General features: G+C 37.0%; 1 protein-coding gene across 1 annotated transcript; it reads right to left on the reverse strand.

The window, feature by feature from the left end:
* Nucleotides 1-19,762: 19,762 nt before the first annotated feature.
* LOC104220698 (uncharacterized) lies at nt 19,763-21,678 on the reverse strand. Its single transcript, XM_070152541.1, has 3 exons — nt 21,211-21,678; nt 20,811-20,959; nt 19,763-20,513 (listed from the first exon to the last, which is right to left on the reverse strand). The coding sequence occupies exons 1-3, from the start codon at nt 21,676-21,678 to the stop codon at nt 19,763-19,765; spliced, it is 1,368 nt and encodes a 455-aa protein (XP_070008642.1).
* Between the last annotated feature and the right edge of the window lie 5,865 nt (nt 21,679-27,543).

Raw genomic sequence — 27,543 nt, forward strand, 5'->3', positions numbered from 1 at the left:
AATGATTCAGCAGATTTGAACAACAAACAGCAAGACCCGTGAATCCCAGACGCACAGTGGCAGGAATCTTAGGAAAATTTCAGATTTAAACCAAACAATATCAACAAACAAACCCGGACAGACTCAAGGAAACAATGTTTCTGATTTTCTTTCTTTCTTCTCTATCTGTTTCAGATTCTGTGTGTGTGTGTGCACTCTTTTCTGTTTTTTTTTCTTTTTCTATTTCTTTTTTCTTTTTCTGTTCCTCTCCTTCAGATTTTTTTTTCTTCCCCTCTTTTTTTCTGATTCAGATTTCTGATCTCTCTTTCTTTTTTCTGTCCCGTTTTTCTGTATATGTTCTATGCCTCTCTCTTTCCCTTCTTAGTTCTCTTGAAACCAGTCCCTAACCCCCTCTTTATACAAGTCTGCTCTTTCTAGCAGCCTACTGTCCGGACCCCTTTTCCCTTTTTAAAATCAGAAATTTTCCACTCAAATAACACTAAGTCTGATTTTCTATTGATCAAACCACTAAGGATACCTTTTTCCCTTAATTTCAGCCCCCTCCATTACCTTTTGTTTCCCATTATCCCATTAAATTAGAGTCATTAACATTCCACTATAACACACTAACACTAACATACTGTTCTTACTGTTTCATTCCCAAAATACCCCTATAATCCTACTGTTATTACTGCCCCAGACTAAAACTGCCCAAACTTAACAATTATCTGAACTAAACTGTTTAACAGCTAATAACCAATTCCTAAAATAAATCAAGCAAACATTCTATCCTCACAGATTGTGCCAAACAGGGAAATGCAATAGCTAATTGATCCAACAAACCCAATGTCTAATAGCTAATGGACAAAGGCTAAATTCAAACTGGAACTAACAGACTGAACACTGAACTTGAATAAAAATATATTAACAACACACAGAACTCAACAGAACAATTTAAACTGAAATTGAGATCAGCATGAATGCAGGAGCATTGTCAGTATATTGACAATGCCCTGAAACTAATTGCCTAGAAATCACCATACACAACATCCATTTGACGAACTTATTGATTTACAAACAAAACGATTTAATTGACGAGTACTAATCAATTGATCGTCTACAATAATTGTCAACAATCAGTTTATAAATAGATAAATAGGTTGTTTCAATCAGCATTAACAGAAACAGGAATTTATAAAACAACTAATCGACGAACTTAATCGAGTCGATTACACATATTGTAAACAATCTCAACAAACAGAAACAATGCTATAATTTGATCAAATAAACGGGTATGAGACAGAATCAAAATAAAAAGATAGGAAAATTACACAGATTACTGAAACAGGCAACAATACACACATAGGATACAAAAGAGAAGTAGGAAAAATACCACTGACTCTTCAAAATTATACGGACACAGGCTCAACTTGGATTCGGACCTTTTGAGGTTGAACAGACTTTATTCGAAGTATTCTCAATTGAGAATACCTCGATTAAAGTCTCTTAGACCTCAATCCCTCAATTAATCGGACAAATTCCACGATTTGGCATTTTAGGGTTTCATTTTTTTTTCGATTTAGGGTTTGACCAATTCTGGGCAGATTCGAAGGGAACAAAAGACGACTTAGGGGTGAGGGAGGCCTAGGGGTCATTTGGTGTGAATTTGAGACGGATCTGGGTGAGTTTATGTTTGACTCGAATCTTCAAATGAAGATTCGAGAAGCTCTGAGATGATTCGAGCCAAACGGTTTGAAGATCCATGTTGGGGGTGGCTGGAAGGTTACTGGGTGCTGGTTTGGTGGTCATCGGAGATGGTCGTGTCCTCAGGCCCACCTTCGATTTAAGATTCGACGAGCTGGGGCCTGATTCGATGGGAGTTATGGTGATAGTTGGGAAGAGGAGGTCGAGGGGGTTCAGGGGTGTTAAGGTGGTGACCGGCGGCGTTGTTGCCGCCGGGTTTCAGGCAAGGGGGAGTTAGGGCGGCTAGGGTTTAGGGCATCGTCTCAAAGACGATGATGAACAGGAGAGGGGGTGTTTGGTTAGCGGGCCGGGGTATGAATTTAGGGCTTATATAGGGGAGGGGTGGATTGATCTGGGCCGTTAGATCAGGCAAAATAGATGGCCAGGATCTATCCACTTAAAGGAACAGTGCCGTTTTGGTTTAGTTGGGGAATGGGTCGGCCCGGGCAATGGGTCGGGTAGGGGATTATGGGTTTGGTCAAAGCTCTATGGCCATTGGATCAAAGAAATGGGCGGCTCAGATTGAACACCTGAAACAGTGCCGTTTCAAATCAAACCAGGGCTGCCCTGAACCGTTTGATTTGTTCGATCAACGGCTCAGATTGATAATACTCACACGACGTCGTTTGGGAGCCGATTGAGAGACCTGGTCTTGGACTGGGTCATTACACATTTTGGGCCTGATTTTTTGTCAATTAAAACGGCCCAACCCAATTTTCTTTCCTATTTTCCCTTAATTCCTAATTATTAAATTCCTAATTTTAATTATAAAAATCAAAATTACCCTTACAAAATATTAATTACCCTTTAACAACCATTAACACACAAGGCAAAACATTAATCATACAATGACACATTTAAATGACAAAAATAGGATAAATGCATATTTTTATGATTTTCTTTTTTAGAGCTAAATAACAGTTTAATTAATTCTTAAATGCATAATTAAATCCTAGATATGCATGCAACATGTATTTTTTATTTTAGTTTTCATTTAACTATAACAAAGTAAACGTTTACGGACAAAAACACAAATAATTATCCAAAAAATGTCACGTAAATCCTAAAAATTGCACACTAAGAGAATTTTGTTTTGATTTATTTTGGAGTAGTTATCGTGAAGCAAAAATCACGTGCTCACATCCACAACAGTCTTCCATGCAGGAAATACCAATATTAACAAGGATTGTCCAATGTGCAAAAAGGAAGAGGAATCTATAGAGCACATATTCATTAAATGCCCCTTAGTGCAACACCAGTGGAATGAGCTTGGCATTCCCACCCCTTCCCCTACATCTAATCGGCACTGGCTCATTCACATAAATAAAATAACCCCACAATTAAGTCACTACATCTGGAATGGCGAGACCTCCTTCAATTTCTAATTTGGGGAATTTGGACCAACCGCAACTACAACAACATTAACAACAATAACAGAAAACCTTCCCTAAAATCCATCTATAACCATGCTATTGAATTTCACTTCCTCAATAGCAAAAACCCCATAACTCATGATACAAAAAGTATCCAAGTCAAATGGCATGCTCCACAGAAAGGTTGGATAAAGCTTAGCATAGATGGAGCATGCACCAAAACAGAAGGCAGAATAGGGGGATTATTCAGAAACAGCTTGGGAAAATGGATCCTAGGCTTTCAAAAGCACTGCAACGCTCTATTTCCACTTCACATGGAGCTACAAGCATTCCTGGAAGGACTTCATGTGGCCAAAAAGTATAATCTCTATCCACTAGAAGTAGAAATAGACTCAACCGAGGTAATCAACATAATAAATAATGGTCACTCAATTCTTACTAATTTAATTCTTTCATGCAGGTTATTAATGCTCCAGGAGAAGGGCCTTTGACTTCGACATAATCTTAGGGAAGGGAATGTTGTAGCTGACGCCCTAGCTAAGGAAGCAAAAACAATAAAAACCAGTAATTTCAATCAAGGAAGGACCAGGATGCTAGCTGAACCGCCATTTTGTGTACAAGAACTTTTGCAAAAGGATATGAGCGGGGAAAGCTTATGTTCGAAGAAAATGTCTAGTTCGCTATGTAATATGTTTAAGGCATTAGGGAACCTGAATATTACAAATGATGACAGCTAGATGCAAGAGGGGATATGTCCCCCACTCATCACTATGGCAGGTAATATGTAAAACTTTATCTAGTATTATTATATATATAAATATCATCTTTACTGCTAAAAAAAAAGAATGGGCTGATTGCTTAGATAACTTTGCGGCTTTTGCATCTATACCCGCTTTTTTAGTCACGTTTTAACTTGTGCCCGCTTTACAAAAACAATTACAAACGTACCCACTTTTTCGCGTAACTTCAGCATACGGGGCTGAAATAGCAAAGACAATCACGCAAAACTTCAGCATTCTAGTAGACGAGACTGAAGTAGCAAGTGTGCTGAAGTTTTTATTTGTAATTGCTGAAGTTTTTATTTTTGTAACTAGCGAACTTCAGCTCTAGAGCTGAAGTTTTTGTTTTATAACTAGCGAACTTCAGCTCTAGAGCTGAAGTTTTTGTTTGTAACTGGCGAGTCTAGAGCTGAAGTTTTTGTTTTGTAACTGGCAAACTTCAGCTCTAGAGCTGAAGTTTTTATTTGTAACTAGCGAACTTCAGCTCTAGAGCTGATGTTTTTGTTTTGTAACTAGCGAAGTTCAGCTCTAGAGTTGAAGTTTTTGTTTTGTAACTGGCTTATGGTTTTCATGCTTCCCAGAGGCTTTTCCAAGACAAAGCCTTTGTCATTCCTCGGAACCTTTTTCTTAATTCTACAGGGTAGTAATAGTATATTTCTTTTTACCAAAGAAACTAGATTGTCAGTTTCACAATGGTTCAATCTTATATTTCAACTGAGCGTTGTAAACCTTTTCCAGATGATGTAAGGATGGATATTCTGAGAAGTCTTCTAACAGAAGACCTACTCCATTGGAACTTCTTAATATCTACACCACATTTCAACGACTTGTATCTCAATTGTGGCGCTGTTCCTATTATGGTTGTCCAGCATAAAGAGGTTGAGGGCAGATATAACTTTGAGGAGGAGAAGGAGGAGGATAAAGAGGGCTGAAGTTGTTTAAAAAGTTGGTACAAGTTAAAAGTTTTTTAAAAAATGGGTATATGTTAAATGGAGGCGACCAAATAGGGCGCCCCGTGCAATTTTACAATAACTTCGGGAAAGTGCACCAATAGCCATTTTAGGACCCTCTTTAAAGAATAGCCATTTTGAGGCTTTACAAATGTAAAAGTTTAACCCATGAGTTATCCATTAGTTACTCATTGGATAATATGGTTCTTATCCATATTTGACCTGTTTTTAAAAAGTTCATTATCCAACCAATTTTTTAGTGGATAATATGGGTGGTAACTGTTTTTTAACTATTTTGCCACTACTAATCATTAGGGGTGTCAAAATAATTCTGAAACCCGACCGAATCGAACCTAACCGAACCGATTATTAGGTTTTTTTAAGTAAAACCGTAGGTTTCAATAAAAATTTATAACCGTACCAAATATTAGGGTAGGTTTTTTTATTTTACAAAAAATACCGAACCAAACCGTTATTTTATTATATGTATAAAGTATATTTATATGTTAAGTCTAAAATAGAAGAAATTAAATATTTACCTTAGGCCTTGGACTTTGGGTGGATTTTGATGAAAATAATTAACTAAGATACCCATACGTCAAATTTACCTTTAACCTATTACTATTGACAATAAATATATTTTATACATTGACTGCTGCCCTATTATTTGAGTTTCTCCATTGACTGCTGCCTGCTATTGAAACAAAAGAACTTTCAACCCCCACGTTCCACACGGCACACACTAAGGTATATTTTCTATTCTTCTTTTCCCAATTTGATATTGAAGCTATTCTTGTAGTTTTTTTTTTGGAAGCATACATGATAGTAAACTATTCTCTTAGTTTTCTTTATATATGATGGTAAACTACAACTTAGAAAAAGTACAATTGATAAATAAAGCCAAATTTGATAAGGCATATAACATCTTGTTTCCAGCAAATATTAATACATTGAATCATAGTATCTGTATGCTCTGACAGTTCACTATGTTCATATAATACCTAGAAAGATGTTTGTGCCAAATAATTAAGCAAGAATGTGATATCACATAATTCAAAAACATTAAATTTAACATTCATATTTTCAGTATTCATTTAATACATTCTTCATAATAAACAGTTTTTTTTGATTTTTTCTTATTTCAGCTATTCATCGAGAATTACCAAATATTTTTGTCTTTCTTTAATCACTAATGATTTTCATTTTTATTTGTTTTAACAGGTTATATTCATGGATCAATCAAATGCTATGGGCAAGAGTCAAAGTTTTCAAGCTAATGGACATAATCAGGGAAGAACAGAGGATATTAAAACAGAACCAAAGACAGGTATACCTCCTCAATCACCTCAAAAACGAAAAATAACTAACCAAAAAGCTCCTCAAAAGAAAAATAGTGATCAAGGGTCAGAGGTTTGGTATCATTTTACTAAGATAGAAGAAAGTGAACCAGTTAAATCTACATGTAATTATTGTAAAAAAGAACTTGTTGCTTCAGGGAGAAATGGCACTTCAGGCATGTGGAGCCATATGGATTGGTGTAAATTATATCCTTATAAAAGAGAGAAAAATCAAAAATCTATAACTGATTTCACCACCAAAGGTGAAAAGGGTGATGGTAAAGAAACTAGCAAATCAAAACCACCTTAACATAGAAGAAGTTAGAAACGCATTGGCTGCGATAATTATTATTGATGAGTTGCCCTTTAAGATTGTAGAAGGGGAAGGTTTTCAAAGATACAGTAAAGCACTTGAACCTAGATTCATAATCCCTTCAAGAAATACAATTGTAAGAGATTGTTTGGAGCTTTACGTAAAAGAGAAAGTCAAATTGAAAAAATTAATTGAAAAGCATCGTTTGTGCCTTACCACAGACACTTGGACATCAATTCAAAATCTTAATTATATGTGTCTTAAAGCACATTGGATTGACAATGATTGGTTGTACCAAAAGAAAATTTTAAACTTTCAGCTCATTGAGAGCCATGCAGGACGGATTACTGGCAGTTCTATTGAGGAATGTCTAATTAATTGGGGAATTGAAAGTGTTTTCACAGTGACAGTAGATAATGCAAGCTCAAACGATACTTGTATTGATTACTTGATGAAGTGTGTAAAGTGGAAAGATTCAATTTTAGAAAATAAATACATGCATATTAGATGTGCTGCCCACATTGTTAATTTAATTGTGAAAGAAGGCTTAGCTGAGCAAGATAAGGCCATAATTCGAATTCGAAATGCAATTAGATATGTGCGATCTTCTCCTGCTAAGTATAGTTTATTCAAGAAATGTGTAGAAAAAGAGAAGATTTCTTATAAACATCTTGTTTGTCTTGATGTTGATACGAGATGGAATTCCACATATAAGATGTTGGAACATGTTGAGAAATTTGAGAAAGCTTTTGTAAGGATGGAATTAGATGATCCAAGTTATAAAAAGTACTTTGATGGAGGTTATAATGGATTGGCAGATGAAAAGAAAGATGCAAAATATAACAAGGAAAAGGATAAAAAAAACTATTGGAATTTTAAAGATCAATGATGTTGGTAATTCTTGTGAAGAAGCGAAAAATGGGAAAAAGAAGTACGTGAATAAGAAAAAAAGAGATCAAAAACCATTGGTCCTCCTAGGCATGAAGATTTTCAAGCGGCAAGATGCTTTGCGAAATTTCTAAAATTATTTTATAGTGTGACATTAAAGTTTTTTGGTTCATTATATACTACTTCTAATACAATTTTTCGTGAACTGGTTGCTATTCATTCTACAATTGGGTCTCTTTCTGTTCATGAGGATGATGACATGAGAAGCATGGCATTGAGAATGATGGAGAAATTTGATAAATATTGGTCTTTTAATAATAAGACTAATTACCTGTTGTTTGTTGCTATTGTTTTGGATCCACGTTACAAGTTAGATTAAGTGGAATTTTGTTTTGGTGAGATATATGGCCATGATAATATCTTAACAAAATTGAGGACTACTAGTGTTGCCGAATCTTTGGATGAGTTGTATCATGAGTATAAGAGATTATATCCAGATGAACAAGAAAAAGTTGGAGATGTAACATCTAAAGAAATTTCTCATGGCATGGATATTGATGAATGTGATAAAAGTTTAGACTTTCTTGATTCATAATTCTCAAAACGCATGGAATCATTAAAGAAAACAGAGAATGCATCAGAGATAAGCAAATACTTAAATGATGAACTGATAGAAAAGAAACCTGAATTTGATCTCCTGGCTTGGTGGAAAGGAAATATAACTAAATATCATATTCTCTCAAAGTTGGCCAAGGATGTTTTAGCCATTCCAGTGTCTACTGTATCTAGTGAACAGGCCTTTAGCACCGGTGGTCGTGTAATTGATTCATTTAGGAGTTCTCTAATTCCTAAAACAGTGGAAGCTCTTATCTGTGCACAAAATTGGTTGCGGTCTACTCCTATTGATTTACGTGAATCACTGGATAATATTGAGAAGATTGAGGAGATTGAAGAAGGTAATAGAATCTTTTATTAATTTGATTTTTTTTATTTTTATGTGAAACGTTGATGTTTATTAATCCAATTTTGTTTGTCTTATATTTTACAGATTGTCTAAATTCTGCAGCAGTCAACATTACTAATATTGACGAATAGTTTAGGTCCAAGGTTCACTGGTAAAATAATTATTTTGTTAGTTTTTCATAAAATATTCCTTCTTCATCAAATAATATAGCTTAGCTTGATTTTCTTGCTATTTACAGATATAGAAGGAAGACGATGTTTTCAAAATCCATGATGTGGTGTGTTTACTGCCTTGATTCTTGCTAAATCACTTCTTAGTTCTTAGTTCCATTAATTTATATAGTTTTTTGATAGTCTTAATGCTAAAGTATTTTATAGAAGAAACAAATAGAAGCTTTGTTTCATGGTGCAGACAACTTTTTCTATTATATTTATATATGTCGTAGGTATTATGAAGTCTCTTAAGGTGAATGACACCATAGAAACTTTGATGGTCAAGTAAGTTCCATTTCACATGGAAATTAGCCTGATCACATACTCAGGTGCAACTTTTTTCAAGGATACTTTTATCGATATGACTATGCAAAAACTTTATTAAATTTTCAAAAAGAAACATTTGCAGCTGTTGTTCATATAAGTTTTACTTTGAGTTTTGTGGCTGGAATTTGTCACATTTTTTAGAGCACCATCTTTCATACATACTTTAGATTATGTAATGTGCAGTTTTTACGGATAAATTCAATTTTTCTTGATCATAAGTTATGTACAATAGCATGGTAAATTTTGCATCAGTTCTCGTGGCTATGAGCAGTCTAGAACCATATCAATCTTATATGGTTATGAGAATTGTATACTGTATGCATTATATTAAAGCTTGTTACTATTTTAGACAATAAATAGGGACATTCCAATAACAGTGCATTCTTAAATGACACTTTCAAAAAGTTTACCGAAAAATTACCGAACCGTACCGATACGGAAGAGAAACCGAGATGACATGGATGGTTTTAGAAAGTTTAATTTTGGTTATATACAGTAAAATAACTGAAAAATTGGTATGGTATAATTTTTTAAAAATAACCGGTCGAATCGTACCATTGACACCCCTACTAATCATGATCAAGTGCATAAATATACTCCCGAAAGATAAGTAGATATTGGAAGTTTTGTTGTTACAATTAGTGTTTTAAAAGGCGTTTTCGGAGCTGTCACACCTCCTTTTTCCCGAAGGGATGTTGATACCCAATTTTTCCTTGTATATTTTTAACATGCAAAATACTTTCAAATAACATATGTATGCATATATAAGCATGTCCAAATATTTTATTATTTTTTCTTAATTTTAAAGATTTTTTAAATCAATTTATTGCTCTATTTTATCCAGAAAAACCCAATAATTATTCCCAAAATTATCATTTTGGTGACTCATTTATTGTATTTTCATATTTATGCTAAAATATATCTAATCTAATTTTTACATATTTTTACAAATTTATCTAGTATTTTTAAAGCTAAATTGTATATAATTACAATATTAGCCTCTTTTGGATTTAATTACGTTTATATTTATAAAAATCAAGTTCAGTATTTTAATTTGATAACTATGTACTATTAGTCATTTTAGTACCTTTAATTTATTTCCAGAAATTATTTTACTATTTTTTATAAATCAAATAGGGAAAAGTGGCTATTTAAATATTAGCCCAATTTTATTTCGATTATAGCCCTAATTCATACCCCAATTGAATTCAATTTAAACCCAATTTTACCCCGACCCAATTCCCATTCAAACCGACCCATGACCCTTTTAAACAACCTGCCCGAATTCTCGTTTAATCCTAGCCCTTGATCTCTTAGATCAAAGGCTCACATTAACCCTTTCCTAAATTAATTCCCAACTACCCCCAAACCCTAACCATTTCTTACCTACAGCCGCCTCTGAATCCCCCTTCTCTCTCAATCGTCTCTCAAACCCTAGCCGCCGCCCTCAACTACCACCCGAAAATCTCCTAAATCCATGGCTTCCAAGATCATTGGAGGCCTGTATCCACCTCCTTTGGCCTCTATGTGCCCGATTATTATGGTTTCAAGGCCAGATCGTGAAAGAACTTGGTTCAAACCTGGGTCGATTTCAGTTTATGGTTGTTCTCCGGTCATCTCTGATCTTCCCCCGGCCAGCTATGGCGTGAAAACATTTCCATTTGGGGTTCTTCTGAAACCCTAACCTTTAAGGTTCTTCCGATTTCTTTTAGATCTGTTTTTGAGATATATGTTTGCTCTAAACTTTTAAATATTTTTCCTCAAAGTTTCTTCTAAGACTCTACCTTCAAAACCTTTATCCTTTCCGATTAGGTTTTCTGTTAAGTTGTTTAACATGTTTTGCTGTGTTTCCTTATGCCATTCTTCTACTTGAGTTTGCTTGTTAAGGGCCTTAACTCCTTTTGAGGTTTCCGATTCTATTTTTGTTAGTATTTGTTCGATTTATTTGTTTTTCATCTCTAGACTCGATTGGTGGTAAAAACCCTAAAATTTTGGGTTCATTCGAGTTCTGAGACCATTTGCTGTGTGATTTACTCGTTCATCATCTCTGAATTCGATTGGTTTCAAAACCCTAATTTCTTTGGGGGCTATTCGAGCTTCTGAAGCTGTTTCACCTGTTTGAAATTGCTCGATTGGATTCGAAATCCTCTTGTTTCAGCATCTGTTTCTTTATGTGATTTGGTTTCTTGCAATCATTGAAACTAGACTATACTTTTCAGAAAGGGCTTTTTTTTACTTGACCCTTTTGCATGCTTCTGATACTCTCTCTTTTCTCTATTACTAAGCTAATGAAGTTGACCTATGTGGCTACCATGTTTCGATAGTTCACTGTCTACTAACTTTGTGATTGTTATTGCATGTTGCTTCTCTTTTCCATAGTTTAGTCTCACATGCCTAATGTTTTGTGCACTCTATTTATATGCTAAAACAGGACTCATGGTTCTCTCTTTGATTGACTCTGAGCTCCTTGTTTCTGGGCTTGATTTGAAAACTTTCCTTAGACTTTTGATTCTCCTATTTTAACTTGGTTTATTTGCTTACTCATGGGAACCCATGTTACTCTCTTTAAATCAGTGATTTCGAAATCCTTGATTCCCTAATTTACTATGTACTGATTTTTGATTATCTCCATATTCTGCAACTTTATTTTGTCTTCTTACCTTATTTGGATTAACCGAGTATTTCAAGGATTCTTCATTAGTTGTTCCCTTAATTGAACCTCTATGTACTTACCCCTAATTGTCTATTCTGCCCATGATGCTCTACTTGATTTCTTTCCTTAAATATTTTATGCCTATTATCGTTTAAATTTAACTCTTTAATTAAAGGAAGAACTTATACTGATTTGATTTTAATTAGTACATAGTTCCATAATTACTGCTAAACTATGATTCTTGCCTTATTTTCTACCTGTTTTCAAACTATAAGTACCTTGCTCTTTCATTAGCACAAACACACGAACACTCTTTGTTCTGAACTCACTTACACTCAAAACATTCTCTCTTGCTTCACTACTTCTATTGTGGCCTATTTAGCTGGCTGAAAGTCAAAGCTATATTTCAAAAATCCTGCTACCTTTCTTTACTACGTTTTGCTTCTTTGAACTGGTATGTCCTAATTAAGTTTTCAGCATCAACAACAACATGGTTACTTAATGTTCTTGCATTCTTGTCTGCCTACTGCTTGTATTTAATTCAGTACTTTATTTTAGCATGCTGTAATTTCTTTCTTCTTATTCTGAATCTATGTATTATGAACCTAAACCCCTACCCCAATGTGTTTGATACTTATGGTTTGTTTGAGGCATGGCAGTATAGAACATTGTTGTCCATAACTCGAACTTGATCCCTTGGGATCATAACCTCTATGCCTCTCTGATGTTGTGTGTTCTGGTAGGCTTATAGGCATGCCAACATCTTCTATTATTGTGCATACCTAAAGCTGACCCTTGCCTAAGTACATAGGCTTTTTGCAATAAATTCTCAACCCTTAAACCCTTTTTGTGTGAAGTTATCAACTCTGTAACTGTTTCCCAGCACCTCTTTCCTTGCTTAGTCCGTAAAGCTCTGTTTCTGCACTTCCACTCTCTCTTAGACTTAAGTTCTGCCACCCTCTTGTGAGCCTTGCCTTGGGACCCATGAGCTCTCTCTGAACTCGGACACATGAGGGCTGGCACTTCCACACTGCACTTGTCCCTATTCTGGTTATGAAACTTGGGTGTGAGCACTGCCTGGGGTCCTATTGAAGCCCTTAGGGAACTCCGACACACTCAAATCTGAAGAAAGGCTTTGGATCAATGGTCTTTGAGTTGGTTTATCTCATAACTCAAAGAGGAGGTCAAGAATCAGGCTTCCTCTGGTTGTACTTTTCTTTGTACTTTTCTGATGTAATTTATTATTCTGGTTTGTAATAAGTTGTAATAAATATTTGGGGCTGGCTAGTAAAAAGGGTTGGATAATATGCATGCAAGGGTAGAAAATATGCCTATAGGACATTTTAAATTCTGCATATTCAAACTTCATTTAGAAAACATGCCTATAGGGTGTTTTAAATTCTGCATATGCAAACTTTATTTAGAAAACATGCCTATAGGGTACTTTTTAATTCTGCATATTCAAAAGTTCACCTAGAAACCATGACTATAGGGTGGTTTAAATTCTACATATTCACTACATATAGAAATCATGCCTATAGGGGTTTCTAAAATAAATTTGATTCGTTTTATTCACAATCAATGTTAGATTTCATGCTCCTAGGAAATAAAATCAGTAATAGTAGATAATATCGCCTGCAGAACCTGTAACCGGTTTAATTTTTAATTTTGTACATTTTGAACCTCTTTTAATAACCTAATTTCCTCGCTTAACAAGGTTTAGCAAGCATGGCTATAGGACCCCGCCTAAACATTTAGGCAAGCCTTAGAGTAATAACCGCAAATTGAATCCGCTTTGTTAATCGCTACAACCAGTAGGCAGGCCTGATTCAGACTTCTTATATAAGTTATGTAATAAACTAATCTGCCTCAATAATTAATCTCCCTCATCTTCAGTATTTTAAATCAGTCCTACGCAGTATGTATAAGACATGCTATTTTATGTGTTTTGTTTGAGGAGGTATATTTGAGCCTATATGCTTATGTGTTTTCCCTTTAATATGCAGTATATGTTTTTTGTATGTCGTCTTAGAGTTTTTACCTTTGAGACTTCAACTAAACCTAATATCCTTCCCTTTTAGGATTAGTAGTCCTAAATGCCTCCAGGACTGATAGGAATGGGACGTGTAATAGCATACAACAAGTAATCGCGACAAATCCGCGCTTTAATACCTTAACGGGGTGGGAAGGGTAGATATGATGACCACGCGATAATGTCACGTGTAGCCCCTCATTGAGGAGTGATTACCGGACATTGTGTGGGGTGATTCATATTTTTAATAAACCTAGGACCCCCCTTTATTCTTTATTCTTTTTTTAGCATTGTAACTCTTTATTTAAAAAATCAGCTCTTTGATCGTTCTTTCAAATTTGTTTACTTTCAAACCATTATGTATTGAAATCCCCTCTTATTTGAGCCTTATTTGCTTATATGTTAATTGCACCCGAATTCACAATAAATGTCTGGCGGGGAACCACACTAGTGGATTCTGAGGGGTGCCTAACACCTTCCCCTTAGAATAATTTCAAGCCCTTACCCTATCTCTGGTTATTCAAATCAAACCCCATTGGTGTCCTAATACACCTTAATCATTAGGTGGCGACTCTTCAAATGCAAACTCAGTTCCCAAAAGGAATAGGTTGTCCCTCCAAATGTCATAAATCCGATTTCGCAAGAAAAAGGGGGCGCGACAGGGGATAGGGAGTTTTTCCGATTAAAGTGGCATTATTCGAAATAGGATTATTTATTTAGTTTCAGAGTCGCCACTTGGGATAATTATTATGGTGTTTCAAGTCACCGGTTTATTTTAAATCCCAAATCGAGAAAATTGCCTCTATTTTTGGTCCGCGAACATAGAAGACGGGTAAGAAATTCTGTTAACTCGGGAGAAGGTGTGAGGCACTCCCGAATTCCGTGATTTTAGCACGGTCGCTTAACTATTAATAATTAGCCTAAGTATCTCATTTATTACATACTTAGAACCTATTGTGCATTTTTTATTTTTTAACCACTTTTAGTATTTATGGAAGTTGTTTGAACAAGTCGCGGTGTCGCGCGCTCGTTTGTTTTTAGTACACATTGTGAATCGCGTCATGTGAAACGCACCCACAATTTACAATATGTTTATTTTATTATTATTTGAAGTGATGGTCGAGTCACGTGAAACGCATACTCAAATTGGGATTTACTGGTGACTATGCCAAAGAAACCGTATTCATGGCCATGATAATTTATTATTAATCGCGCCTAAACCATATCTAACGAGTGGATTGTTCAAATCATAACTTTGAGATTTAATTGTGAATGTTATAATGTATGGAGTTATTGTGAGGAAGTATTATCACTTAACTATTGTTGCAATTGACACGATTATGCATAGCACAAGTAATCAACGGGCCAACATTAAGGGGGTTTTAAAGTTGGCCCAATTCTGTTACCTACACATTGACATGTTTCTTCCAAAATTAAAGCCACCTCTTCGTCTTCCCAGAATGACAAACAATGGTACAAAACCCAAACCAATCCTATTAGCATCACGTTAACAACCAGAATTCCACAATTTGCATTCAACTAATTCTATAACAACTCAATTGTCTTGGAATTAATATCTCTATAATACTAATTAAGGCATGAATAATTAAGTCCAAAGTATTAACTAGAAATAGCATATATCCTTCTCTTAATTAAACATGGGTAAACAATTAGGTGCACTAATGACATTTATGAGCAGAATAACATCATTTTAAATGTCGTGTTCCAACTATTACATTGTATCTTTATAGTTCAACCACCAAATAAAAGGGAGGAGTCCAATTCCTAAACATTTAAGCAATTATTAAGCAAATGTGTAGAATCTTCAATGACTTAAAAATCCAAAGATGTCCATATTTCAAATTTGATCGAATCAGATCTCGAATAAATTTACTAACAAACAGATCTGAAGTAAAAAAACATGATTTTAGGAATGCAACTTAATTTTCAGAACCAAGAAAGAAGAAACTATATAATCATACAACTCAGTACATTTAGAAATCTATAAGAACACTTACCTTAAACTTTGAACATGGAGAAGGAAATAAACCCAAACAGAGGTCAGAAAATCGGAGAGAAATCAGACACGCAGATACAACAACTTCAACATTGAGCAGCACTAATTTTGACTCTGAGAGACACTTATAGCTCGTTTGGCCAAGCTGCAAAAATCAGCTTATTTTGAGAAGTGCTTTTTTTCAAAAGTGCTTTTCTCAAAAGTACAGTTTGTGTTTGGCCAATTAGTTTGAAAATCACTTCTGAACAGCAATTAGTGTTTGGCCAAACTTTAAAAAACTGTTTCTGAGTGTATTTTTCTCAAAAGTGCTTCTCAAAAAAGTGCTTTTGGAGATAAGCTACTTTTTTCTACTTCTCCAGAACTGCTTTTGTTTCTCCTCAAAAAACATTTTTTTCCTTCTAAAAGCTTGGCCAAACACCTCAATTTTTGGCCAAAAGTGCTTTTGGTAAAAAAAAAAAAAACACTTTTGGCCAAAAAGAAGCTTGGCCAAACAGGCTATTAGAAGCCCAGATTTTCAGAAGCTCCTCTTTTTTAGCTTTTCGGATCCGACTTTGGGATTTTCTCTTCTTTTTTTTCTTTTTCGAAAGCTTCTTCAACCCGCTATTGAAGAGCGTGTACCAAGATAGGTTAGAGGAGAAGAAAGAAGAAGGAGAGGGAGGGGGTCTCCGTTCTTCTACTGTTAATTCTTTTTTAAGGGGGCGTCCGTCACTTGTTGAAGATGGAGAGAGAGCGCCGCTAGGTTTTACTTAAGGGAGGGGGTCTGATTGTTCGTCCTCTAGGGTTAACAGAAAAGGGGTTTTTAATGAAAAGGGAAGATTGGGCTAGGCGGGTTGGGTCTTTAAAATGGACTGGGGATTTAAACTAAATGGGTCGTTCAGAGCTGGACCAGTCCGGTTTTGAGCTTCAAAATAGCCCCTTTTCCTTTCTTTCTTTCAAATTATTCAAGTTTCAAGAAGCCATTTCAACTCCATATTCTAAATTAAGCCTATTTTGCAAAATTAACCTACTTACTATTATTTTCTATCAATTAGCTAATTAATTATCTTACCAATGTAAACTAATAAAAATTATTAGTTTTAAACCCAAATATAAAATGTAAAAATTACTATGCATTTTTTTTGTAATTTTCGTTTGATAATGAATTTAATTAATGTAATTAAATCCTAAATGCAATTAAGGTCTAAAATGCTATGAGATAAAAAATTAAATATTTTTAATGATTTCTTATGGTTTAAAACACTTCAAAATATGCATTAACAATGTAAAATTAATTCAAAACAAATTGGATAAAAGTAAAGAAAAATTCCTACAATTCTATGTAATAATTAAAAAACTATTTTGGAATATTTTTAGGAGTAATTTTCATTAGGGCAAAATTCGGTGCTCACACCTGCCCTTCTTTGCTCGAAAACATGAAGAGTTTTTGGGCAAAGATAAAGTGAGCAATTATGAATAATTTTTGCCCGTTTGATACTCCATGGGAAGCATTTTTGAAAATATTTGACCGAACTTTGCTTCAGAGGTTGCCTACATATCCTTGGCTATAAATGAATCATGTCGGTATAGTTCTGGAAGTTTTGGTAGCTAGAACTACCGAGAAGCTATGATTTCACTGTTGTTGTTGTTGTTGTTGTTGTTACTGCTTGCTGAGCTCCTTATTACACCAAAGTCAAAATAAAAAGGACTAACTAAGCCTATTAGCTACGAGTTACAAGATTCATATCTATGAGTCTTCTGAAACTTGATCTTGAGTCTTAGATGGTTCTTCATGCAGACTCTGATCTGGATCTTGATGCTTGTGAGCTGCAGGTGCTGGTTCATTCTTTTTCAGCTTTTCGGATCGAGGCGGGACATGCAGAGCTTGTGATTTCAATCATGTCTTGAGCAAGTCCACATCTTTTTTCCGCTTCTGCATTTTGAGTTCACTTTTTTTATTTTTTTTTTATTCTGAATTGTGACTTCTTCTTTTAGTCATCCTGAACCCTGTGCCTCGAGGTAAAACCTGCTCAGACACCAAAACAAGCTGAACAAACGAATTTTTCCTGCCCCTGTTTTCACTAGGAAAATTTCGTGAATTATTTGTAATAAAACTCTATACTACTTCATTATTGAAAGCAAACAAAAGGTCGGGAATGTGTACCCTTGGAAAATAGAGATTAGGGAGTGGAGACCCTATGTTTAAAAATCATCAACTAGGGAGTGGAGACCCTATGTTGGAAAGACGACTATGGAGTGGAGACCCTATGTCTAAAAATCATCAACTAGGGAGTGGAGACCCTATGTCTAAAAATTATCAACTAGGGAGCGGAGACACTATGTTGGAAAGGCGACTAGGGAGTGGAGACCTTATGTCTAAAAATCATCAACTAGGGAGTGGAAACCCTATGTTGAAAAAGCGACTAGGGAGTGGAGACCCTATGTCTAAAATAAACATCAACTAGGGAGTGGAGACCTTATGTTGGAAAAATGACTAGGGAGTGGAGACCCTATATCTAAAAATTATCAACTAGGGAATGGAGACCCTATGTTGGAAAAATGACTAGGGAGTGGAGACCCTATGTCTAAAAATCACCAACTCAGGAGTGGAGACCCTATGTGGGAAAATGCAACTAGGGATTGGAGACCCTATACTACCATGATTTTGAACTCTTTCTTCCTTTTTTTTCATTTTCATCATCATTTTTTTTTATTTCAGAGAATGAGTAAATGCGGGAAAGAATTTTGGAGGAGACTTCCCTTTTTAGAGTTGTTGCTGCAAAGCTGTTACTAACCCTTGCGCAGTTTATTTTTGGTTGCACCTGCTTCTTGCAAGGTTGCTTTTGGATTTCACCCATTTCCTTTTTTTCAAATAAAGAACAATTTGTTAGTTTGAAACAATGGTTGGTTTTGTGGCCTGCAATGTTTCGGTTATTTGATCTCGGCCTTTTCAACTGCAACTGGTTATTTCCTGAATACTGATTGCATTTCTGACCCCGAAAAACCTCTGGCTTTTCCAGACTTTGCCATGACGGTTAGTCACGTAGGACTTAACCTTTCAACTTTATTTTGCCTTTGTAGGCATTTGACTTTGATTCCTTTCTTTTCAGGAGTTCTTGATTTTGAAACATCGGCCATCATAGCTAGTCAAAGCCGACTTGATGCCCCTGCCGAGGCTGGGTGCCTTTTGCATATTGGTTTATACCAAGTAAGAAACTTGGAAATCAGTCTTTCCATCCCTTCTTTTTCTAAGTTTCGGAACAGAGTTAAACTGAAAGGGATTCAAAAAAACAAATAATGGAATGGAGAATGAGTTTAAACAAGAAGTGTCCCTTTCGGGGAAAGGAAAGAAGGACTTATTTTGAGTACATGCGAACTTCAATGAACATGACATGCCTCTTGGACTGGATGCTTGATCTGTGTAAACCATCCAAGTCTCAGAAATTCATCATGGCTTTACTTCAAAATTGAGAAACCTTTCCAGGACTCTATCGATGCCAATGGCTGTGAGGCTCCCCTTTTTGATCAGTGGCGTCTTTTGCGGGTTTTCACCAACCTCTCTCATTTCTCTTCTCACCATCACCTTGTAGTGCTCTTTGCGAGTTTTCACTAACAAGACTCTCTCATTTCAATTTCTCTGCTTACCATTGACTTACGGTGCCCTTGAGCGTTTTCACCAATAAGACTCTCTCATTTTATTTCTCTCATTTTGATTGTATCATATCCAAGCAATTGTATCCTCCAATTCTTGAACATTCTCGTCGATTGATTGGAAGGACTTGAAAAGGAATTGGGTAAAAATAATTTGGATTGAATTATAACTTTTGAACCTTTCAGGCGAAACCATTGCTGAAACATTATAGCATTTGCCCCAGTTTCACTTTTGGGGGATTTTGGATTTTTGTTTTGGTGTGACTGAACCCCAGAGAGAAGTTGCCTACGTATTCTTTTGGAATCAAGTCAAACGTAGTTCAATAAACTTTTGTTTTTTGATTTCTTTTGTTTTCTTTCTTTTCATTATTTTTTAATCATAACTTTCAGGTTCAAAAGAGGGTAATCAAAGAAAAAAGGGAACCAACTCAAAGGGTTTGCAAGGTTGGTAGTGTTTGGATAGCGGGAATGAAATCCTTCATCATCCCAAACAGAGAGCATTAAAATTGCGTAAAAGGGTCAAACATAATACCTTTTGACCGCATCTACATTGACAGCTATTTCGAGATCATTTCCTTCGATATCTCCCAAATACAATGCTCCTTTCGACAAAAGTTTTCTTATAATGTACGGAGCTTTCCAATTTGGAGCAAATTTTCCTTTTTGCTTCCTCGTGATGTGGGAGAAAATGTCTCAGAACGAGTTGTCCCACTTCAAAGTTTCTAGGCCGCATATTCTTGTTGTAGGCACGGGCCATTCTCTGTTGGTACAAATACTCGTGGCAAACTACGGCCGCTCTATTTTCATCAATTATAGTTAATTGTTCCAACCAGGTCTTGACCAATTCATCATCCTCTATCTCGGCTTCAACAATGATTCGAAGAGAGGGAATCTTCACTTCTGCTAGTATTACGGCTTGAGTTCCATAAACCAATAAATAAGGCGTGGCCCTAATTGATGTGCGCACGGTTATGCGATATCCCAATAATGCAAAAGGCAACTTTTTATACCACTGTCTAGAACTTTGAATTATTTTCTTGAGGATCTTCTTGATATTCTTGTTTGCAGCTTCAATGACGCCATTAGCTTTGGGCCAATAAGGGGTAAAATGACGATGCATAATCTTAAATTGTTCGCATACCTCCCTCATCAAGTGGCTGTTCAGATTTGCAGCATTGTCTGTAATGATAGTTTTAGGAATACCAAAACGACAAATAATGTTGGAATGTACGAAGTCCACCACCGCTTTCTTGGTGATGGCTTTGAAAGTGACTGCTTCAACCCACTTTGTGAAATAATCAATGGCAACCAAGATGAATCTGTGCCCATTTGATTTTTTTGGTTATATTGGCCCAATGACATCCATACCCCAAGCAACGAATGGTCAAGGTGCTAACAGAGGATGCAACTCTGAAGGTGGTGCATGAATCAGGTCACCATGTATCTGACATTGATGGCACTTCCGGACAAAACTGAAGCAATCCTTTTTCATGGTCATCCAGTAATAACCTGCCCATAGGATTTTCTTTGCAAGGATATATCCATTCATGTGGGCCCCACATACTCCCGAATGCACTTTGTTCATGATCTTTTCAGCTTCTTGGGCATTTACACACCTCAAAAGATTCAGATCTGGAGTTCTTTTGTACAAGTCTTCTCCGATCAAAAAGAAACTGCTGGCAATCCTTCTAATGGTTCTCTTTTGGTCTCCACTGACTTGCTCGGGATATTCCTTTGTTTTCAATAACCTTTTGATATCACGATACTATGGTTGAACATTTGGTTCAATTTCAATTGTATTTTAATAATCATCCCTTTCTCGAATTTGGATTTCCAGCAGGTCAATATGGACATTGCCTGGATATGGCAATATTGAGGCCAAAGTAGCTAGTACATCAGCTAACTCATTTTGAAATAGAGGAATATACCTAAATGTGACGAATTTTAACCGTTTGTTGAGATCTTCCACATGTTGCCTATACGGGATGAGTTTGATATCTTGAGTTTCCCACTTACCCTGAGCTTGCCGGATAACAAGTCAGAATCTCCCATGATTAATAATTTCTCAACATCCCGATCAATTGCCATGTTCATGCCCATGATGCAAGCTTCATACTCGGTAATGTTGTTCGTACAGATGAACTGAAGCCGGACTGTGGCTGGATAGTGTTGACTAGTGGGCGAAATCAAAATTTCCCCAATCCTAACACCCTTTGCATTTACAACTCCATTAAAGAACATTTTCCAAGCATTAGTGTCTTCTGGAATTACTTCAACTGAATTTACTTCCTCGTCTGGAAAGTATGTACTTAGGGGTTGGTATTCATCATCAACCGAGTTCTCAGCTAGATTATCTTCCAAGGCTTGAGCTTTCATCGTCGTGCATGTGACATAGATAATGTCAAACTCATTGAGCAGGATTTGCCATTTTGCTAACCTTCCTGTGGGCATTGATTTTTGGAATATGTACTTCAGAGGATCCATTCTGTCTATGAGATATGTGGTGTAGGCCAAAATATAATGTCTAAGCTTCTGGGTGACCCAAATTAGGGCTCAGCAAGTTCTTTTCAACAAAGTGTACTTGGCTTCATAACTAGTGAACTTCTTGCTCAGATAGTATATGGCTTGTTCTCTCTTCCCGGTCGCATCATGTTGCACTAGGACATAGCCAAAAGAATTTTCCAGGATTGTCAAGTACAAGAACAAAGGCCTTCCTGGCTTAGGTGAAACCAACACTGGCAAATCCGACAGATATTCTTTGATTTTATCAAAAGCCTCTTGACACTCATATGTCCATTTGATTACTGCGTCGTTCTTTAATAGCTTGAATATGGACTCACAAGTGGTAGTGAGCTGAGTGATGAACATGCTGATGTAATTCAATCTTCCTAGCAGTCTCATAACCTCTTTCTTGGTTTTCGGAGGTGGAAAATCCCGAATAGACTTTATCTTTGTTGGATCTAACTCGATACCCCTCCGGCTGACTATAAACCCCAGAAGTTTTCCAAACGGAACTCCAAATACACATTTAGCTGGGTTCAATTTCAAGTCATACCTGCGACGCTCAAAGAACTTTCTCAAATCCCGCACATGGTCATCCTGCATTCTATATTTAAAGGTCACATCATCCACATACACCTCAATTTCCTAGTGCATCATGTCATGTAAGATGGTATTCATAGATCTCATGTAGGTGGCCCCGGCATTTTTCAAACCAAATGGCATGATCTTGTAATAGTAAGTGCCCCAAGGTGTGGTGAAAGCCATCTTTTCTACATCTTCTTCATCCATCAGAACCTGGTGATACCCAGTATAACAATCCATGAAAGACTATATCTCATGTTTGGCACAGTTGTCGACAAGAATGTGGATGTTTGGAAATGGGAAGTTGTCCTTGGGGTTTGCCTTGTTCAAATCCTGATAATCAACACACACTCGGGTTTTCGCATCTTTCTTTGGCACTGGGACCACATTAGCCAACTAGTTGGTCTATCGGACCACTTGGATCATGCCAGCTTTCAATTGTTTGGTGACTTCTTCTTTGATCTTATCACTGATATCCGTCTTAAACTTTCTCTGCTTTTGTTGGACAGGTGGATAACCAGGATAAGTTGGCAATTTATGCACTATCAAATTAACACTCAGTCCTGGCATATCATCATAGGACCATGCAAACACGTTGTTGAATTCAAACAAAAGTTGGATCAATACATCTCTAGTTCTTTCATCGGCGCGAATGCTTATCATGGTTTCTCGGGCCTCTTCCAGACTACCCAAATTAACTGGCTTGATTTAATTTAAGTTTGGTTTAGGCTTATTCTCAAATTTTTCCAATTCTCGATTTATTTCCTTAAAAGCCTCATATTCATCGCATTTTGCTCCTTGATTTATTATTTCACAATTAGACACCGTTTTAGGATATGGGCATGAAGTCCGCAAGCATGTCATGTTATTTAAGTCCGCATTACTAGACTGAAAATAAGAAGATAATAAAAATATCAAAATTAGAATAAAGAAAATAAGACATCCATTGACGATGAAATATTGATTTCATTTCATTGAATTGAAGATAGGAGGGATTACACCGAAATCAAAAGACAATAAAATAAAAACATTCGAGTTACACCCTGAAATAACTTGTAATGTAGAAAAGATGGCAAGACTGGACTACTAGGTCACCTGACAGGGAATGGGGTAGCCTTCCAATTCTGAAGCTTGGCATTTGGTCCCATGTACGGCACCTCAGCAGTGCTCGGGCCTTCCCCCGACTGGACCATGTGGGACTCGTACAACATTTGTTTCATGGCTTTACAAATATCCTCAATCTCATCGACCGTGAAGGCCTCTTCTTTCTCTTCTTATACATACTTGGGTTTAACAAATGACTTGGCGAGATGCGGAATGGGCTAAGGTAGGACCCACCCATTTCTCTTGCACTCATCAGCCCATTTTATGTCAGCATTTGTAGCTTGGAAACCTACATCGAAGAACTTCTCATTGGTGGTAGAAGTAATGGGCTTTGTGATGCCTTGTAGAGATACCCCGAGCCCTTTCCCCGGCTTGTACCTATGTTTAATCATTTCACTAGAGACCATGACCGATGCATTTGATAAGCAAGGTTGAGGAAATGGGGCCCCTTCTTCACATTGGTCGGCGACCACAATTTCGAAGGCTTGATAAACAATATGCTCACTTTCTTCTCTAGCTTCGAGACACGGAACTGACGGGTCCCTATAAATAGATTGTTCATCCTCCCCGTGGACAACAATTTCTTGGTTTTCATGTTCAAACTTGGCCATTTGGCGGAGAGTGGAGGGCACAACCCCTGCAGCATGAATCCATGGTCTTCCTAGGAGAAAATTATATGAAGTATCCATATCCAGAACCTAGAAAGTCACTTCAAAATCCACAGGGCCAATGGTCAAAATCAAATCAATTTCCCTTATTGTGTCTCACTTGACTCCATCAAAAGCGCGCACACAGACATTGTTTGGTTGAATTCTTTCTGTTCCAATTTCCATCCTATGAAGCGTTGAGAGAGGGCAAATGTCGATCCGAATCCACCATCTAGCATGACCCTCTTCACATAATAACCTTCGCATTTGACAGTCAAGTGAAGTGCTTCATTGTGTGCGGCTCCCTCTGGGGGAAAATCATCGCGGCTAAAAGAAATCATGTTGACTTTGAAGAATCGTTCAGCCATTCTCTCCAATTGTTCGACTGAAATTTCAACCGGGACATATGACTCATTCAATGTTTTCAAGAGTACCTTATGATGTTCATTTGAGCTCAATAGCAGGGATAAAAGCAAAACCTGGGAAGGAGTTTTCCAGAGTTGATCAACTATGGCATATTCTGAAGTTTTTATTTTTCGGAAAAACTCTTCTGCTTCTTCAGCACTCACAGGCTTCTTGGGTGGAAACCGTTTCTCCTTGTTCAATTTTGATTTCTTTAACTCTTCCGAGTTGTGGCACTTCCCAGATTGATTCATTTCGTTCACCTCTTACATTATCTCTTTCCCCTTGTAAGTAACAACTATTTTGTTGTAATTCTATGGGACTGCAGTGGGGTCTCTCATAGGGCTTTGTGGTGCGCAGATAATAACCATGGGCTCAGTCAACCTTGGTAAAATTACCGGCCCCTGCGCCACATAAGTCTCTTTTGGCACATTCAGCGTGACTTTCCTTTGCTCAAATTTTCTGGGAGTGTTTAACATGAGTTGTTCTTTCCTTAGGGCCCTAGGAACATAGAGAATTGTATCCTTAGCAGGTGCTTCCCCAGTTTTTGTTTCCACGGCTTTTTCTGCAACTTGAGGAATTGAAGTGATTTTCTTCTCATTTCTGGCTTGTTTCGCCGCTGCTTTAGGTTTTGCCTCTGAATTGGCAATGACGATGATAGATTTCAAGGCTGGATCAAACTATGTATCATCACAAATCATTCTAATGACCGGCCCATTGTTGTGAGCCTGTAATGGATTGTTAGTCACATTGGGGACTTCCTCGTCCCTCAGCACCACTCGTTTTTGTTCTATCAAATTCTCAACTGCCCTTTTGAGAGTCCAACAATCCTCCGTATCATGACCCTCTGTCCCTGAATGATAGGCACACCTGGTACTGGACGGTATGATGGAGATTCCAAATTTTATCGGTTTGGAGGCAGAGGTTGCAATAGACCCATTTGGATTAATTTCGGAAATAGGTTAGAGTAGGACTCACCAATAGGGATGAAGTCGTTTCTTCTGGGAGGTTCACGGGGGCATGTATTATGTTGGCAATTGTTTTGTGATGGACGATGGTTATATGGATCTTGGTGAGGATGGTTATTTCTTGGAGGTGGAGCTCGGTTTTGGTTGTAGTGTTGTTGTAACCATATATAGGGTTGAGCATTAATCACCGCATAAGGAGGCGGTGCCACAACATATGTTGCATCTTGATGGGGGTAGTAGTGTTGTGGGGTTCTGGAAGGCGGGTAAGAATGATGACGGGATCGACAAAAGCCTCTCGAACTTGAAGCCATCATGGCTCCTTCTTCCCTCTTCTTTGATTTGCTAATCCTCCCGAGCCATTCTGGATGGCCTGGGAAGTGGCTCTTAAAGCGGATTGACTTATGATTCTACCAGTTTTCAGGACATTTTCCACCATTTCTCCGATTTTTATTGCCTCTGCAAAAGGTTTTCCCACGGAAGTCATCATGTTCTAAAAGTAATCGGCCTCTTGGGCCTGCAAGAAAACATTGACCATTTCGGTCTCATCTATAGGCGGCTTCACTCTGGCTGCTTGATCACGCCACTTGATAGCATATTCATGGAAAATTTCCGCGGTTTTCTTCTTGAAATTGTTCAGGGAATTCCTATCTAGGGCTATATCAACATTGTATTAAAATTTCCTGATGAAATCTCGGGCCAAGTCGTCGCACATATGCCAATGGGAGATGTCCTGGTCCATGTACCATTCTGATGCAATTCCCGTCAAACTCTCCCCGAAATAGGCCATCAAAAGTTCTTCCTTTTCACCTGCCCCTCTCAGCTGATTACAATATCTTTTCAAATGAGCGATCAAGTCTCCATGCCTGTCGTATTTTTCGAATTTTGGCATTTTAAAGCAAACAGGAAAATGAACATGAGGAAACATGCACAGATTAGAGTATGAAACATTCTTTTGGCCACTCAGGCCTTGCATGTTCTTAATACTTCGTTCGAGACTTTTCATCTTTTGAGCCATTTCTTCTTGCTCGGGGTTTCTTGCCATTCTTTCCTATTCCACTGGAGACTCGTATTGCAGGTGCTGAGGGTAGGAGTTTAGGGTGACATGAGCTTTGTCTAGCTGAAATTGTGGTACTTGAAAAGTGAAAACTAACGGTTCAAAGCATGGCCTAGGCATTGTTGGTTGTGCCGTAGTAGAGTCTAGTGGTGCGGTGAATACTGTAGAATATACTCCTGAAATGGTACCTGGAGGCAAAACTCAGAATGAATACCCATAAAATTAGTTGATATAGTAGGGTACCCAAATAGGATGAATGGGTTGGTTACGGGAATGGGGACGTTGGAGGTTCCACTTGCCCTGGGAAGCAGTTTAGGAAATCCGGGAATTGTACTGGGCGGTTCTTTACCATTAAACCAAGCGTCCCATATCTCTAACATACGGCAACGCAACCTTTTGTTTTCTTCAGCAGCTGCTGATTCTGAGTATGGGATAACCAATATCGGGTTATCCTCAGAAGGATCAATAATTGGTAGATGACTTTCGGAGGCCATAGGAACACTGCCTTTGGATCTTGTGAAGTAAGGATGGGAAGCCAGATTACCACAAAACCATCCACCTGAAACAGGACCTGTCTTATTTGCACACACAACAAACCGGTTAGGTTGAGAAATTTAACAAATAGGGAATCGCATATTGGGGATACAATGCACCTGAACAGTTAAACGTTTCTAAATGTTTTTGCAATGGTTGTGTGTTTCATCTTGGCTTTTCTATCTCTTTTCTCAGATTCTAAATCCTGATTCTTTTTCTTTCTCTTTTGTTGTTTTTCGCTCTTATTATTTTTTCACTCCTTTCTTTCTTTTTACTCAAATTTTCTCTTGTTTCTCTCTTTTTTTAATTCGTTTCTGGTTTATTCTTTCACTCAGATTGTCTATAGCTATGATCGAATCTGATGGGAATTGCCTACGTATCACAATGCCGCATAAATCAGATCATTACGTAGTTCAGGGAATAAATGCGAAATAAAAGAAAAGAAAATTTTGGGTTTTCAATATTTCATTAAATAAAATCTTTTTGGAATTTTCTATTACAAGGACTCGGAAATACCGACGATAAAAGGGGGATATACAGACTCAAAACAGAAAAA

Source organism: Nicotiana sylvestris, chromosome 7, assembly GCF_000393655.2.
Source record: "Nicotiana sylvestris chromosome 7, ASM39365v2, whole genome shotgun sequence".
Classification (NCBI taxonomy): Eukaryota; Viridiplantae; Streptophyta; class Magnoliopsida; order Solanales; family Solanaceae; genus Nicotiana; species Nicotiana sylvestris.

Coding starts and splice junctions, on each gene's coding strand:
- LOC104220698 (XM_070152541.1), bottom strand. CDS start 21,678: ATGGATCCTCTGAAGTACATATTCCAAAAATCAATGCCCACAGGAAGG. Junction 20,960..21,210: donor TGTTATCCGGCAAGCTCAGG/GTAAGTGGGAAA, acceptor GTTCAACCATAG/TATCGTGATATCAAAAGGTT. Junction 20,514..20,810: donor CCAGATCTGAATCTTTTGAG/GTGTGTAAATGC, acceptor AAATGGGCACAG/ATTCATCTTGGTTGCCATTG.